This window comes from Cyprinodon variegatus, unplaced genomic scaffold (genome assembly GCF_000732505.1).
Source record: "Cyprinodon variegatus isolate N-32 unplaced genomic scaffold, C_variegatus-1.0 Scaffold1141, whole genome shotgun sequence".
Lineage (NCBI taxonomy): Eukaryota > Metazoa > Chordata > Actinopteri > Cyprinodontiformes > Cyprinodontidae > Cyprinodon > Cyprinodon variegatus.
This window is the reverse complement of record NW_015151594.1, coordinates 139,315-157,258: the sequence shown is the minus strand read 5'-3', so window position 1 is coordinate 157,258 and position 17,944 is coordinate 139,315. Positions and strand designations below refer to the sequence as shown.

General features: G+C 38.0%; 1 protein-coding gene across 3 annotated transcripts in view; it reads right to left on the bottom strand.

Annotated features, from left to right (window-relative positions):
* The window catches only part of dock4 (dedicator of cytokinesis 4), a 154,612-nt gene that overhangs the window by 49,114 nt on the left and 87,554 nt on the right, over positions 1-17,944 (bottom strand). For all 3 annotated transcript variants that reach the window (XM_015400736.1, XM_015400738.1, XM_015400737.1), the window contains exons 16-26: positions 17,605-17,711; positions 15,843-15,996; positions 13,479-13,576; positions 13,306-13,389; positions 11,991-12,091; positions 10,463-10,544; positions 8,266-8,436; positions 5,318-5,510; positions 4,226-4,362; positions 755-889; positions 113-211 (exon numbers count right to left, since the gene is read on the bottom strand). In XM_015400736.1, the coding sequence (XP_015256222.1) occupies positions 113-211; positions 755-889; positions 4,226-4,362; positions 5,318-5,510; positions 8,266-8,436; positions 10,463-10,544; positions 11,991-12,091; positions 13,306-13,389; positions 13,479-13,576; positions 15,843-15,996; positions 17,605-17,711 (1,361 nt within the window). The remainder of the gene's footprint in view (positions 1-112; positions 212-754; positions 890-4,225; positions 4,363-5,317; positions 5,511-8,265; positions 8,437-10,462; positions 10,545-11,990; positions 12,092-13,305; positions 13,390-13,478; positions 13,577-15,842; positions 15,997-17,604; positions 17,712-17,944) is intronic.

Sequence of the window (17,944 nt, the reverse complement as noted above, 5' to 3'; positions counted from 1 at the left end):
AAGTTGCATTGAGTTTTAATTGCATTTCTGATTTTTTTGGATGGATAAATGAGAGCAGTTTTCCCAAAAACATTCAGGTACAGTAAAGAAAACACAGGAACAAGTATCTTACCCTCAGGTCGTCTTTGCTGCTGAATGCCTGCAGCAGCTTCTGATAGTGTTTGTCACTCATGTGTCGCAGGAGCGCCAACAAACACGCCACAAACTCACCCTGACAGAATAAATGCAAAAAGAAAAAACAAACATTAGTTTTAGTGTAAGTAAAATTAAAAGAGCCAGAAACTGCTGAGTTAATTTGAGATATAGACATTAGACAATCAGATTTTTAACATCATTACAGATTTTGAAGTACTTCCACCGTACCCACTTAAGCTAAAGCAAAGTTTTAATAACTACTTTATCCTTTACACTTTTCAGATAAGACGTCTAGATAAAAGCCTACAAGAAGGAATCCAATGTGATTAATGTCTTAAATAAGAGGAAATTATTTCACCTTAGTCAGTTCCCATTATCTCTCAGTATTAATGTTGATGTTAATATTATCCACGTCACTATTCCCCATCTGTGCTTGCATGATAAATTTTAATTACTGCCTCCAATTTTAATAATCATAGAGGAGTGATAGTTGCCACTGGTGAAACTCAATTTAAAATCTCTAATTAGGCTTGACGATTCTGCACATTCCCAACCCAATTTTGGCGCAAACACACACACACACACACACACACACACACACACACACACACACACGTACAGTGACATCCTGAAACTGCAGTCTCATGGCGGGTCCTGCAGGTTGGGGCCGGTTGCTGATTTCCAGGATAGTTCTCAGTAATACTCCCAGGAGACTTTCCACTATGAGCTCCACTTCCTCCGACACAGCAGGCTCCTAAAAAGCAGAGAAAAAAAATATTCCTCAATAAATGATGGAAGACATTTGGGAGTATCCATATTCAGCTGCCAAAGTCACAATAAAACGGTGTGTGATAATATTTAAATGAAGAAAATCATGTTTTTTATGTGCGGTTTGCAGAGTTCTTTTTTCACCTGCCATATAGCAGATGCTCTGTTGCACTTGGTGCCAAGATTAAATTAGGTCTTTGTTAAGTTTTGTTTGTCATGATACCAACTGTTTGAAAAGAGCTCTGATAGCAGATCTGAACAAGTTCAGAAGATTAACATACGTTGGTCTGAACTGAATGTTACATTTTCATTTTTAAAAGTGATTAAGGAAAATTTGCTCTGTCTTATAAAAAAAAGGTTATGGATTAAAAATTAGATTTTATTATTTTTTGATCAACTACAATGTTAAATATAAATTGAGTAGTCCATATGTTTATATTCTATTCTTTGTATCTAAAGGTGAATCTATGTCATGATCTGGCCTGTTTGCTCTCCCTTAATTAGTCATTCCTTTCACCTGTCGTTTTCACTCCCTGCCTTAATTATAATTTATTCCTCTCACCTGTTTCCTCTTGTTTATATTCAGTTCAGCCTGAGCATTCAGTGCCAGATCATTACTTGTCTTATTGTTAGTCTGTCTGTTCAGTTTTTGCCTTGGTTCATGCCCTGGATCCTGGAAGCCAGTGGAAAGAGGGTTTTAGTGTTTGTCTCGTTTCCTGATTTTCCACTGTTCCTCCCCTGCGGAGTCCTCTGGGTTTTTGGCTCTATATGTGGGGAGGTTCAGCTTTTATCTCAGTAAGCCTGGCTCCAGGGAGGAAACCAGTTTTAAGTCCTGCATCAAGTTCTGGTTCCACGTCCTGTCTTGACTACCCTCTTCCACTGAGTCTGCTCATCTGCACCTGATCCTGTCTGCTCCTGTCCGTGACCACCTGGTCACGCTTTCGGACCCTGTCAGACTCTGAACCCTCCTGGGAGCCTGTGGATGCCTGACAGTCTGAATCCTGCCACCTGTTTCTGTTCCTGCTTGATCTGGATCCTGTACCTGTCTGTTCTGGATCCCTGACCAGGATCGGCTTCCAGCATGTCCTCTGGGACTGCAGCACTTGGGGACATTCTAGGACTGGACTGTTAAACCAGAGTCCTGTGATTGGCCGGTGCCCCACTCCCCATCCTGCAGTGTCCGCGAGCCACAGCTCCACTTTAGTTTTTGTTAATTTAATAAACCTTTTTGAACTTTCCTACTGACTGTCTCTCCTTGAATACTGGGTTCATCTGTCCTCGGTTCATGACAATCTAATGTTTGAAAGGTGTTGAAAATGCTGCCTTTATCCATCCATCTGTCCATCCATCCATAACACTTATTCCGGCTGTGGTCGCAAATGGTGCTGGTTCCTAACTCCAGCTGTCAATAGGCAAGAGGCGGGTACACCTTGGACAGATCACCAGTCTATTGCAGGGCAACATGCTGCCTTTAATACATCCAAAATACAGTGAGCATTTATTTAGCTCAGATTTAATCGCTCCAGGTATGCCAGGTTTCAAACCAGAATGGTTCAGTCATATTAAATCCTGGAAGTAGGTCATTAAATGCACCGATATGCTCTGAAGCAACTTAGCACCATTGTTAGCTAATGTCTGACTAGTTGCATACATTTTTCCATGCTCTATAACTTGTCTATGAACTGATCACTTATAACTTTTTTTCCAACCAGCAACAATCATCTTAAACAATTCAAAACTGGTAAGACTGAAGGTTGTTATTTGATTCTATTTTGACTCGCAACATGAGCAGCATGCATTAAAATGACCCAATGAAGCAAAATGCTTCTCTATAACTTTAAACTATTAAATATTGAGGAAACCAATAGTGACATTTTCCTTCACATTTATAATTTTTCCTCTGTTGTAAAACAAAAAAAGAAAAAAAGTGATAGTTTTAATTTAGTGTCATCCAAATGCTTATTAATATCAACAATTTATTTTTTAAATTTATATAAAAGGTTAAGAACTAATCAAATCAAATTAATAACTCATGCACCTTTATTTTTCTGTTCCCAACAATAGTGGCAGCATATTAAAAATATTCTTATTTTCATTTTATATACTCAAAATACGAAAAGATCAACACATGTTGCACTTAATGAAAGTGCTTTTTATACAATGTTTCCCGATTTTTAGATTAGCTAAAATAAATTAGGCTGTGTCATGAAATGTACTGTCAGTCATAGATCATTGATCAGTGATTGCAGCTATGGATGAAACAAGCACCTTTTGGCAGTCTGACTTTAAGTTCACATAAAAGCTATTACACATTGAAAAAATAAAGTTATTTTATAAGATGGGTCAGAAGAGATTGGTGTTGATCTTTTGGAAGCGGAAGAAAGTTAGGTTCCATCTTTCCAATAAATCAATTGTAGCTTTGACTCATTTCCCCTTAGAAGAGACAATCATACTTTTAGATGTGAGACTACATCAGATTTGGCATCGATTCACTTGTTGGGTTTTTTGAATAGGAATTACCGAAAATTATATATTTAACTTTTTTAAGCAATCATAATCATAAATTATTTTTATACATATTTACTTACTGTACATCTTTATCACCATAACTGTGAAAGGCTGGATATAAATGCATCTTTAACTAGGTTTTAAAAATAGAATAAAGCTCATAAAAGAGCTAATAGTGAATTGCAATGTAATAAACAGAGGGGGGAAAACTAGAGAAAGACTTGTGTCTGCTCACCCCCCTTTTGTCCTCTCTCTCTCTGCCTAACAGGACAGACAGTTTTGGACCGATAATGAGAAGAAGTCTCACTAACGCATTGGCTACCTACACTCTCAACGCCCTTTAAATGTGTTGCCAATCTGTGCAGCGTCTGTCCTTCTAGGAGTCTTTACCATTAAATGCCCTTCTGGCAGGAAAAGGTGCAATTCACAAAACCACACACACACACACACACACACACACACACACACACACACACACACACACATACAGACCAATCAGACAGATGGAAAAGCTCAAAGTCATTTCAACAGCCCCATTGCTAAATTGACCAGCCTCATTAGTGAGCTGCACACCTGCCAATGTTCATGTTACCACCACTAATTGACAGTGCACAACAAATAAAGCAGTCTGCTTGGGGAATGTTTTGCCAAGGAGTCCACTTGAATCAATCTTACAGCTGCAAAATCAACTGCAGTTGTCTTAAATCACGACTGTAAATTGTGCTTGATTGACACTTAACTCTGTAGCACCTGTGCAGCGCAGACAGCATTATTGCACCATTTGGTCATGAGAGTTAAACATTTTTATACTCACCACAGTTCCGTTTTCCTCCTTCTTAATGAGGGACAGCATGCTGGTGAAGATGCGTGCACACATGACCAGATCTCTCTGCTCCTGTAGGCAGGTGTGAAGCACTCGGAGCACAACGGGTAGCAGGATGCACCGGGACTCTGGAAAGGTTGTCAAGCATCAAAATATAACTCTTATTTATGCTTTTTTATTGTTAAGTTTTTGTGCAGAGGTTCGTAAAAAAAAAACTAACATATAAGGTACAAGAACTGGGTGTAGGAATATGGATTTGTTTTAACATGTTTCCTTTAAAGTCATAGGGAAACACGAGTGAATAAAGTGAATTTGATTGGTCATGATCAAGATGGCGGGATTGTTGTGGCGGAGAGTTCGCAAGCAAGTTCTCATAAGCATCTTGCTAACCAGTTAGAAACATAGTGCAAGTAGGTTCCCAATGGGAAATTCCATTGGGACCAAGTAGCACTAAATTGGTGACTTAGCAACGACACTGTCAAGGAACGCTATGGACAGCAGAAACATGCAAGAGGAGAAGAGTTTTGTGTCGGAGGTCGTAGATAAGCCTCCTCCGTCATAAATTTTTTATTTAGAGGAGGAAAGTGTGGACGAAGCTGTTGTGGAAGAGGACGCCTGGGCGGCAGAAGCTTCGTTATGTGTAGAAGACTTACAGCTGTACACGTTTGAGCCCTTGCCTCGCAACAGTGTCAGTTCTGCTAGCTTTGGCAGCGTTGCTCTGGGACGTAACTCAAAGGTAAAGTAAATTATTCTTATTTCAACCGTTGCGTATATTAGCTGCGACATATGAATCAAGATGCTATGACCGAAATAATTTCATTGACAGATGACCATTGATATATGTGATTGGCCAAATTAAGGTGTACAGACTAACGTATAATTAACTGGCCTGCATAAGATAATGAAAAAAACAACAACACAGATTTTAAGACAGGATTTTTTTTTTTTAAATAGAATTTTTCTAAATTTTGGGATAATATCATCTTACAAAGAGTACATTTATATACATGTTTAAGACAGAATGATTTGACATTTCAATATGATTTCCTTATGATTTTAAAGCATTCATGTATTTGGATTTACCTGGGTTAATGTAAAGCTGGCTTTCCACTGTCTTGGAAATGCACTGCAGTTTGACAGGCTCCAGGGGACTGTCTGCTTGGACTACGTTGGGCAGACTACCCAGTGTCTCCCGGACAAAACCGGCCACCTCTCGAACAGTGAAGAACTTCAGCAGCTCGCTGTAAATGGCCGGGAACGTTCGCAGGAACACCGCCTGAAGGGAGAAAAACCAGGACTGCTCAGTCACATTCACAAGTTTAATATCACCACTATTCAAATCCCTCATCCAGAAGCCTTTAAGGTTAACATAAGATGAAAAGAAACCTTTTGTTGAATGCACAAGCAAAGATAATTCATACAGTAAATAATACTTTGGTACATTTAGTAAATCTTTGGCTAAATCAAAACAGCATGATGAAAGTCTATTGCTGCAAAGAGGAGAGAAAAAGGAGTGTAGTCAGGGGATTCATCACACCAGATGTTAATTTTTACAACAAAGCACACAGCAAATATTCATATTCACTGCTGTGTCATTAAAGAGATATTTTATTAATAAAACCAAAGTCGATCTGCACTACAAAACAAAAAGAGAAAACAACTCAAAGGTGATTTGATTGGAGCTTCTGTAATTTGGGGCTAAGAGGATTCAACAGAACGTTGCTGACCAGAACTTTTTAAGATGATGATTCTCATTAAAACTAAAACACAAGCATGCGCTAAAATGTAGAAATATCACCTTTTATCAACCCTAACCCTAATCCACCCCAAATTCTCAAAGGGTTATTGCTTGTTGAACAGCGAAGGCTGCAGATTCGGTGGGATTAACAGCAGCCTGAGCTGCATCCTCCCACAGGTACTGTTTTGTAGAAAAAGATTAACACCAATTAGAAGTCAGAGTGCAGTAGCAGTCAGAAGCAGAGTGCATCTTTAGGGAGATCTAATTATGTACTTATAAGGTGTCTTGCAAAAAGTTATAAGCCTTAAGAATGTTTAGGTTTTTTCCTGCTAAACTCTTAAAAGAAAATGTATTTTTTAATTAGATTTTTAAAGGATATCTGATGGATAAAAACAACGTAGTGCATCATCTCAGAGGCTTTTTTTTTTTCAAATAAATAATCTGCAGCATGCATTTGTATGCAACTCTGCTCTTTCATTTACTGGTAAAAGCTCTTTTTAAAACAGTTGCAGTAAAGCTTTAAATTTGTTATATGTTCTTCTCTGCAAACTATGCACATAAGGATCTAAAAATCTACGTCTATTTTCTAAAGATCACTCAAATCTTTATTGCCACAAACTACTATCTGAATTCAGGTCTACTTTAAATACACTGGAAATTCTTCAGTAACACTAATTTAATTCAAAAAGATTTGGCTTTCTGTCCTGCTAGAAGGTGAATCTGAAAAGCTTTTTTTAGTTTAGAGTTGCACAGTATTTAGCACCGGAATTCTTCCATTATCTTTGCCAATCTTCTTAGTCCCTGCTTTGGGAAAATGATGCTGCCACCACCTAGCTGTAGTAACGCTGTAGGAGGTTTGGGGTGCTCATAGCGATTTCCAGTGTTTGTTTTCATTGCAGTGTTTAATGGGGCCAAAACAAAACAAAAAGTTGCTGTCATTCAATCAGAGCAGCCTCTTGCATGTTTGCAGCATTTCTATCTTCTGATGAAGCTGTTCAGTGTTCTGATGCATTGATCTTAGAAATAGGGTTTCATAGGCTACGTTCACACTGCAGCCTTAAGTGACCCAAATCCGATTTTTTGGCCCATATGCGACCTGGATCTGATCTTTTCATGGCAGTCTGAACAACACAGATCCGATTTTTCCAATGCGACCCAGGCCACTTGGCTATGTGGTCCTGAATCTGACACGAATCTGATCTTTTCAAATGCGACCTGGCCGTTCAGACACAGGTCGCATTCATCCGACCTGCACATCATTAATACCCGACAAATGTCACTATTCTGAGTCTTGCTACGCAGAAGCGGCAAGAAAAACAACAACCATGGCGGACAATGATGTGGAGAGCAGTATTTATGTTTCACCGTATTGAAAAGATTGAGTTTTTATGGTTGGAAAAGACCTCTAGATGCGCTCCGGCACTACCATCCATGTTTACTTCCGTAAAAATAGAGCACGCTGGCCCGTGAAGTCATTTTGTCCTCTACTGCACCAGCGGGACACTTGTGTCTTTGACTGCAGTTCACACAGGAGATCACATACAAGTCGCATATATTTGGAAATATGAACGGCAACGCAAAAAAATAATCTGATTTCACAAAAAAAATTGGAATTGAGCATCAAGGCCTGCAGTGTGAACACAGCCATAAAGCATAAATTCAGAATGTTAAACTCCAAAGGGCTGTTGTCTCTTAGGGTGTGTTAATACTTTTGCAAAAGACCACAATTGTAATCCAGATAGTGTATTAAAAGCTTAGGGGGGTCTACACAACTCCTTCTTTGGAGAGCTGTAAATTATTCTAATTGTTCAAACAGGAAGAGCGGACAAAAGATCAAACAGGCAACAGAACACAAACACTCTGAAATAATTTCCTGACAACAGTGTTCAGCCACACAGTCATTTGTTCCCACTGTGTAATTAGGATTATCTTTGGCATCTTTAACTTGCTTGTTTTGGTCTAAGTTGAAATCCGAGAAAGCAGCCGTCCCGCTGTGCGAGCCTCCCACCAGAAAAGGAAAGAAAACAAAGGAATAAAAAAAAGAAAAGGAAAACAGTCACCGAAATTTCTAACTCTTGACTTCGGGCTCCTCTGGCTCCATAAAAATCAATTAAAGACAGAATCACAACTCATCACCACAGCATTATCATCCTCCACAAAGAACCAATGGTGCGGTGCATCATGCAGCAGCAGGCAGAGATTTGTACATACAGAGGTGAGCGTCTTTGACTTTTATTTTTCATAAGGCTTACTGCATGTTTTAGCAAAGACTAACACAGATCTAGACACACACCTGAGTCTGAGCAACTGGACTGATGCCTTTGTTCTCCTGTGAGAGGAAGAAGCAGATGGACATGAAGAGCTCATGGATGCAGACTCTGAACTCCTCCTCGTTCTGACCGCCAGTGGCCAAAGAGAAGAGCCGGCGAGACTGAATAATGTACTTGAAGATGTAATCGCTGGCCTGGAGAACAGAGAAAGTCAACAATTACAGTTTGTTGGTGAATTAAATCACTCTTTTATTGTTGTAGTTTTTAATTATTTTGGTTTTAAAGCTTTCAAAGTAATGGCATCTCTAATTTGCAAACTCTGATGATACTGGACTCTGGTGATAGGAGGGCAGCTATGTGCCTGCATGACTGGTCAGGTCCGACTGTACAGGTGCTATCTCTACTTCCTCTGTAACGACCACCCCAGCATTATGACAGCAATCGGTTTAACATCTGCCTTCATTTTCACCAAATTGCCCCATCTGTGTATCAGCTAACATTTGACTTGCTGTTATGTAAGTATTGATAAACTTCAGAGATTTTCTGACTGTTCTGGCGTTCTCGTCTACCGCTATGGACTTGACAAACTGCAGCGAAATTTTACTGGTTTTAACATTAGACTTTTTCGTCTTATTATCCTCATAATTTAATATAGCATGGTGAGGAGTTGATAAACCATCTTCTTTTAAGAAATATAAAAAAATATACCCATTTTACAGCCATCACTATGCAACGCCAACAATCACTGACCTTATTCTACAAGAATTAAGTAGCAGAATTAGCCTGGTGGCAGAAATGAACCAAAAAATTCCTGTGAAACTTGTCTATATTTATGTTTGCATACCCGTAACAGAAAAATGTAAACCCTAGTTTAACTCTATAGTTTAGTTTATTAAGACAAAAAAAAAAAAAAAAAAAACTTATCCTAAAATAATTTTAATTAAATTTCAAATACACAAAATAATACAGAAATTTTCTTTACTTAATTAGAGGGGAAAAAAACATAAAAGTGGTGGTATGTTTGTGAGTTTTAAAAAAACAACCGAGACAGAAGAGATCAGCAGTGACCTACAAAAGGCAATATTTGCAGCGCTTTAAACTCAGGAAGGTTATAAACTGATTTCTACATAACCTTACGTCCATTCTTGTCCACTTTTTACTATATGGACAACACAACAGGCTGTAACTAGTTACATAAGAAGAGGAAATGTTAACAGCAAATCCAAACTATTCAGAGCTCAGAATTCAAAAGATCACATTCAGAAAAATATAGTAAACAGCTATAATTTGTTTGGAAGGGTTTCCAGGAGACAGCCTTTTCTCTTTTAACAGACTAGGGCTGACTTTAGGCTATCAGACGTATCAGAATTAAAATAAAATAGTTGCATTCTGGGGATAGATGAGACAAAAGAAGCCTAAATCCTGAAAGTTATATTATCAATACTAACTGAATAACAAAAAGTCCAGCAGAGCTATAAATGAGAAAGTAAAAAAAAAAAATCAAAGAATCAGCGTTTCCAATGGTTCAGTCAAGGTCAACCTGATTAAAATATTACTTTAAAGGATTTGTAAAGTCATAAAAAATTGGCAAACTTCTTTTATTTCAAGCTTCTGTGCAAAGACGAGCCAGGTATCCTCCAAAAACTGATAAAACCAAACCAAAAACAAAAAAAAACAACAACACAAAAAAAAAAAAAACAAAAACTGATAAAACCAAACCAAAAACAAAAACAAGTACATGAAAAGTCTTTTCTACATCTATTGAGTGATGAATAAATCATAGTCTAACAACTTCAATTTTATTCTTAATTTATGTACATTTATGGAATCATTACATGATTTAAATCTTGAGACATGCACCTCATTCCCCATGACTTTTAGTTGTTCTAATAAAGCACAGTATCAGTTGATTACTTCTGTGGCGCAGTGCTGCAGATTTGTCTGCGACGTATTTTCCCCATTTACTGTTTAGCAGCAGACAAGTTGCAGTATATTTCAACATGCATCATTAGAATAAAATGATGAGGATTCTCAGCACCGGAGGTATTGTGTTTCTGCTGATTTAACCTTCTTAGAGCAAGACTGACAGAGGAACCGAATAAGAGACAGAGGAAGCGAAAGTGAGAGAGGATAAATCTGTGTGTTTCTGTGTAAATGTTGTAATTTCATATGACATATAGTCTGAAATGAACTCACTGGCTACCGTTATGTGTGCCTCACCTTGAGGACCTGCTGTATATGATCCTGGTGTTCGGCGTCAATAATGCGATCCACGTACCATTTCAGGACTTTGATCAGGTCCCTGGGGAAGACATAGACACATCCCAGTTTATCTAAATTTGTAACGCTTTTCTCAACTGGCGGGTAAAAACACAGCCCATGAGGCAATGACGTGGTGTTACATGCAACCCTGTTGCACCCAGTTAATCAACATGGCTGACGCTAATGGTGCAGCTGAGAGTAATGATGGAATATTGAATGCAATAAAAAAATATTGCAGATTAAAAAATCTACTTTTGATAAAAGCATGATGTGAATAAACCTGATTTGGTCACATTACAGCCAAGAAAATCTGTTTTCTCACCATTTTTTGTGATATGCTAACACGAATTAGAAGATTTTTTTTTAGGTAGAAGTAAAATGACAGATCAGTGACGTGTGTGAGACGCATGCCTACTACTAGTTTGATAGCAATAGATAAAGTGCAACATCTCCCTTCATAAGTCATCCAATGATTTTAGCATTTAGCTTCTTTGTATGATGCAAAGTTCACAATGATGCCGCTTTTCTGCTAAGGGCATAGAGATTAGACAAACTATGTACAAAGTAGGGGCTAATATTAAAGAACAGTTTGGTTTTAGAACTCATTTAGAAGTTTAATGTCTCACAGAGGACTGTTTTATCTATCATCCATAAGCAGAAAGATTAAGTAATGACTGAAAAGCTTCAAAGACATGGCCTCCACCTGACATAACAATAGTGAAGGGGAGCCTTCATCATTGAAGGAGCCACCAGGACCATGGTAACTTGCAGAGATAAGACCGTTTGTTGAGCATTCTAAATATTTCATTATGAAAGCCTTTGATTTAAGAAATATATGGTGAAATGTCCTTTTATAGTTTACCACATGCTGTGCAGTAGATAGATCAAACTGCTCAGAGTTCAAGGCAAGACAGATGGCAATGAAGACTGGGAAATCATGGAAGGAACCCTGAAAAAGGCTGCAGAAGATTTAAAACCAGGGCAACATTTTAAGTTCCAGTAGGACAATAATCCTGAACATTTTTCCAGAACAAACAAATGCATGTATTCCCAATAAAATACAATTTTTTTTTTGTTGTAAGGTGACAGAATATAAAAAGTGGAAAGACTTATTTGGAACTGCAGCGGAACGAGAGCCTTTTTAGTGGTTCTAGAGGAGATGTCTACAGAGTCTGTCAGGTCAGAGTAAAACAAAGAAAACATCACTTTAAGTTTGCAGTAGTATACAGTCTGCATGTTTTTTGAGGAGTTCAATAATTCCTTTTCCATCAGCCAGGTGGCACCATGAGCATTGTATTTATTCCTCAACTTGACTCAAAGCAGCAGGTTGTACAGAGGCACCTCTCAGCAATGCTGTAGTCTGGTTGTTGTGATATATTAAAATGCAATAAGCAGGAAAGGCTGCAGAGCTCATGCTCCAGCTACGTGCTGCTGTTGTCCATAAGCAGCTACGCATGAGGGAACCAGAAACAGAGAATCTACAGACCTGTAGGACAAAGCTCCAGCAAAATGACTCTCAATGTAGGTGTCCATGACTGGTTTGAAGTGCTGGAATTTACTGTCCTGAAGGAGGTTGATGATATGAACCTGGTAATGACAACAAAAAACGGACACATCGTTCTTAGTTTGCATTTCTTACCGTCGTAGCAGCATATGGTGGCAGAAGGAAAATTATGCACTGTTTATAATTTTTTTTTAAATGTCAGGCATGCATCCTTATTCAGCCCTCTTTTAAAACTCCTGAGTTGTAATCAAAGCCAAACATTTTGTTGGGGAATAATTATTAGAAGTAGAAATAAATAAAGCCCTCTGTGCACATTTTATATTTGTATTCTGACCTGCTCATTTATTTATTTATTTATTTTTTTTTTACAAGAACAAAAAATTCTCTGAAAATTGTGCATGCAAATTTACTTTTATTTTGATAAGTTTTAAAACCACTTTTCCCTAGTGAAAGTCTTTTTGGGAATGAGTTTAGCACAGCCAGAGAACAGCCAGAGAACTATATTTTTAGCCTTTCAAGCTCAGTCAACCAGCTTTCTTGATATTACTGATAAAACAACAACAGCAAAAACATCCTAATAGCATTTTACTGCGACTGCAGAGTTTGGAAGATTCAGATTAAAATGCAGTGCCAGTTTTCCAAGACACAGAGCAGAAAGGTCCAAATTTAGCCTTTTCGTTAAGTAGTAGCAGATTAAATGGATTTAAAATACAAATACATACAACTTTTACGAGTATATATTTTCTGAAAATTCTACACAGATCTATTTTACTGTAATGCATCCATTTTGTTTGGTCGTTCATATAAAACAGTAATAATATAGGCTAGTTTTTGCACTTCTGGAGTATTAAAATAAAACTGCACTACAATATTGTGCATAAAAATTGTATTGTATATTAAACTATATGAAAAATGTATCTGACTGCCTTTTGGGGCCTTTATTGATTCTATGATGTTGTAAGAATTTTGCCCAAACCTTGTCAAGCTTCTTGGACCGATCTCAAAACCATAAAAAGCTAATTTGAAGAGAAGAGTGGCTCACCAGGTGTTTTCATCATAAAAAAAAAGTGTGGAAAGAGTGTGTTTATGCCTCAGTGTGAGCCTGATGCATGGAGAGACAGGAGAAGAGGCCTGGAGATCGATCTACCGCCTCTGCTCTGTGAAGCACGAGGACGCCAGGATTGGTTTAGCGAGCTGTGAAGCGTTACATCACAATCTTTCTTTTTAAGTTTGGGTATCTGTACTTGTCCTTTTTGTAGATGGAGAAGATGAGAAGGGGTGCAAAAAATGTACTTACGAGTGAATCAAACACCTTGAGGCTGTATCTCTGAGAGCTTTCGTCCAGAATGCCAAAGAGGGTGTCTAAGGTGTCCTGAAGAAACTGATTAATGCAGTAAAGCATACATATATTTACACTTGAGCGTACTGGGTGGATTTAAATTTAATGGGAAACAGAAAAGATAAACCTACTTTGACAATCTCAGACCCGTCTATCTCTTTCAGTTTCGTTAGGCTGTCATTGATCCTCTCGGGGTGGGCTCGCCACTTCAACAGGTCCAGCATGTCACCTTTAAAAAGAGCCAAACATGTATGCATCGAAATAATTAAGAGAGTGACAAGACTTGAAGCTGCAAGTCTCTGTCTTAAGTGAATAAAAACGTAACAAGCAGAGCAAAACTTAACTCTGCTGTCTCAGACTCATTCAATTATAGCCTCAAAACACCAGCGGATCCAAACAAATGACACCGTTCTCTGGTGTGGTGGGATGGAGGAGGTAAACAGTTATTTTCCCGAGCAAGGGTCCCCAGACGCTTGGATGAATAAAACATAAGCCTTAAAAAGAAAGCCTTTCAACTGTCTCCTGAGTTTTTCTAAGGCGGATCTTTTGTGCTACTGTATGTGTAAAATCTAACATTGCGTGTGCATGCCACAGTTTGACTAAAAATATTCCTCTAATCTACCTTGTAAGGATCTATCTAACCCATAAAGAACGTTTCAACAACCAGTCTGCTAAAAAAAAAAAAAAAAAAAAAAAATCAATGCACTTCTTCAGCATCTCAAGTATGTTTACGTCTTCTGAGAAAACCTCCTATCTCATTATGTTGAAAAGGGGACTTTTACACTCCTCAATGGGGAAATAGACATGTGTGTTCATTGCACATTAAAGTTGCATATAGACTGTTTTTTCCTTTTGCAGAGAGCCTACATGGAACAGAGCAGGATACACATTGCAGTGCAGATTTTTATTGCTGAAAGGAAAAGGTATCCAAGTAGTGTAAACTTTGTGGTGGACTCCATGTCTTTTGTTCACAATAAATACAATAGCCAGATGTTGCTAGGTAGGTACTGTATCACTCTTTCTCCTAATTACTAACACAAAGGCCAAGTTTCCTCTCTTAATATTTACACATCTGTTATTGCAGTCTGACTTGAATAGTTCTATGAAATTCAACCTTACACAGAACCCTTTTTCCACTCATATCAACCATTAGATTGAGTTTTTTTTTTTTTTTATGTTCCTAATAGTTAAAACTCTAGAAATACATATTGCTAGAGGGAATCTGTAAATCCAAGCCTCTCCATCTTTTTCACATTGAGATACATTTGAAATAATTAGAATATTGGAAAACAGTTCAACATTTTTGTTGCTTAGTATTTCAAAGGCAAACTCAAATATATTCTTTACAACAGGCATCACCAACCTCGGTCCTCGAGGCCCGCTGTCCTGCAGGTTTTGGAGGTTTCCCTGCTTTAGCACAGCTTATTTTAATGTTAATCAGCTTTCAATTAAAATCAGCTGTGCTGGAGCAAGGAAACCTCTGCAAGCTGCAGGACAGCGGCCCTCGAGGGGCGAGGTTGGGGATGCCTGCTTTACAAAATAAATATTTCAGGCCTGTATTTCTTCTCATTTTAATGATTTCTTACTGATAAATCATTGATTGTTATTTATTAAATTGTTAAATGTCCCTCTAAGAGCAGTGCGCTTGTGCTCTGAAGAGGTTGCAAGTACCCGGTTCTAATCCCACTGCCTTCACTCTGGGTTCCTGAGCAAGACCCTTAACCCAATACTGCTCCCCATGCGCAACACAATGGCAGCTCACTGCTCCCCAAGGGGATGGGTTAAATGCAGAGAGTTCTTAGCCTTCTCCAATATGAGGTCAATGAAATTCAATTATTATTATGAAAAATAATTAATTGAAAGAAAAAACAAATTTAATAATAAAATAATTATATAATAAAATTTATCATATAAAACAAAATTATTTTAACATGAATCGATGTTTGGGAACCCCTGATCTAGCCTGGGTCAATAAGCTACACAACCATGGGGATAACTGCTAACTGGACAGATGTTGAGAAGGTGAGCAATGGCTCCCTCCACAGGGGAGATTAACTACAAATAGTATTTTCTTAGGAAGCTTGCTATTCTAACTGCTGTATCCAAGAATATATTTAAAAACTACAGGAAAAAAAAATCTCACCCTTAAGACAATTTAATCCTGTAACTTTGGATAAACATCTGTGTTTTTAAGTTGATGATACTTTAAGACAGCTGGTCAGAAAATAATTTTTACAGTAGGAGGGAGATTTTACAAAAAAGTTAACAATAATGTTGGATTGTATGTGATGCTCTTCTAACCACCTGTATTACAGTAATTTGCTATGCTGCAGACTTGTCTAGCTTGCACATAAACTCAATAAACAAGTGGACACACCATCCTCTACGCCAAATTCATGCACTGCATCTCCAAGAAACAGAAGCCTCAAAACTCGGTAATCAAGTGTAAACATGCCAACTAAAATTTGGAAAAATATCAGAAGTGAATCCCTTACCGTTCTGTGTGAGCTTGGTGGAGCAGAGGAAGCTGGTGATCCAGAAAGACTCTTTGGTGCCTTTCAGTGTCTGATTGTTTGAAGGAAGATTGACTTTGGAGAACGGCAACTTTAGGTAGCGGGTACAGTCCGCAAAGCTGGTGTTCTCCTCACACTAGAGCAACACAATAGTACAAAATAATGAGCTAAATGAGCTAACTGTATAACAAACCTAAAGCAACAGAACAGTCGAAATGTATTTCTGCGATATAAATTAAATGCAGGAAAAGCAATCTGTATGCAATTTGGTATAAGAGACTTAAAGTTGAGGTGAACACCCAGTTTAGTATCTGGAGATCAATATTTGCCTCTATAAAGCTTAAATCTAGTATAAATCTGAGGCTTTGATTCTTTAGTCTATTTCGGGTCTGAGTAGAAACTAGGCCAGTTTCATTGAGTTTCTCAACAACTATCCATCAGACATTACAATGGGACTTCACCCCATTCATGGTGGGAGCATGCAAAGCTAATGAAGTTGGCCTGAAAAATAGGCAGAGCACAAATTTAGGGACGGACAAAACTAGATATTGTGTTATCAGACAACAGTGTAGATTAGATTAGATTGAACTTGGTCATTATACAGGTACAGGTACAAGGCAACAAATTGCAGTTTAGGTCTAACCAGAAGTGCAATAGCAGCAAGTGCGGGATAAATAATGGTTCCATATATACAGGACATGGGTTGGACATGCAGTACAATAACCTTGTTTTTTTTAGATGGCTAAAATTGCTGGAGGTTTGTAGATCTGGCTAAGGAGAAACAATGTAGTCTTAAAAAAATTTGCTGTTATGGTTCTGCCCTTTTGGGACTCTGAGTGTTTAGTTTTCAGTTACAGTATAAGTTGTTCTGTTTTGTTGATTTTTGGTTTATTTTCCATTATATCAGGCAGTCATTAGTTACTCTATGTTACCCCCTTGTGCTTGTTTCCTTTCCTCTTTGCTTCCTTCTAGTAAGTTCCAATCTCAATTATTCTATGTTCGGCTCATTAGCCCATCCTTGTTCTGTTCCCCTTATATACTCCACCTCTGCACTCACTCAGTGCTGGTTCCTTTTTGTTGTTTAGTTGCTTTGTCATCTGTGGCTTCCCACTTGAGCTTTTCCTGATGTTTTCTGGTCCTTTGGTTCTTGAATATTGCCTCAGTTCTATCGTTAAATCTACAAGATGAACCTCTGCATGCAGATCTTTGCATTTGAGTCTTCTAAACCTCCACCGAACGGTGATATTTGCACTCACGACATAGTAGCAATGGCTTTTAATAGAAGACGTTTATCTATTTTTTATTAGTCCTGTAACACCTCAAACTCTGAATGTGTGAAACTATATGGTGACGTTAAAAAAAAAAAAAAAAAAAAGGAACAAACTGTCTTTTTTTTTTTTTTTGCATTGCTTTGGCTTGAGGTTAAATTTGACCTCAAAAGGGTTTTACTCATTGGCCTATTGGGTGCAATGTGAACTGCATCTCAACCTGTGGCACAAGCAGTATGATTAATCAGATAAGTAGTTTCTGCAATTCAGAGATGACTCATAATAATAAACAGGGCTGGTAACCCCTATTAAGTACTCCCAAAAGCCAATTGGTGGGAGATCATACATGCAAGATGTGATGAAGCATTTTACTAATCAACAGAATGTGACTGGACGAGCAAAAGCTTACCAAGGACACAGTGTTTAATACAGTGCTGCTCAGGCAGACCTTGATACTAAGGATAAGCAGTTTTTACCTTGTGGATAATGAGCTCATGGGTGCCATCTGGCAGAGTCCTGCCATCTTCCTGCATCAGAGGAACAAAGGAGTAGCCAAACAGTTTCTTCTCTCCCTTGTCTTTAGCTGTCAGACAACGAGACATGGACATCAATATCAGCCCAAAATAGACAAAAGAAGACTGCAAGTAAACCGACAGGAATAGATTTGAAAAGATATGATAAATCAGGTCAAAATTAGCTTTGTTTTTGGATAAAATCAGCTTCAACTTTGTAAATACGTGGTGATTTGGATACATTAGGAACATCCTAATTGCAGGAAAAAAAAACACATATACAAACAAATATAAGGGACTTTTT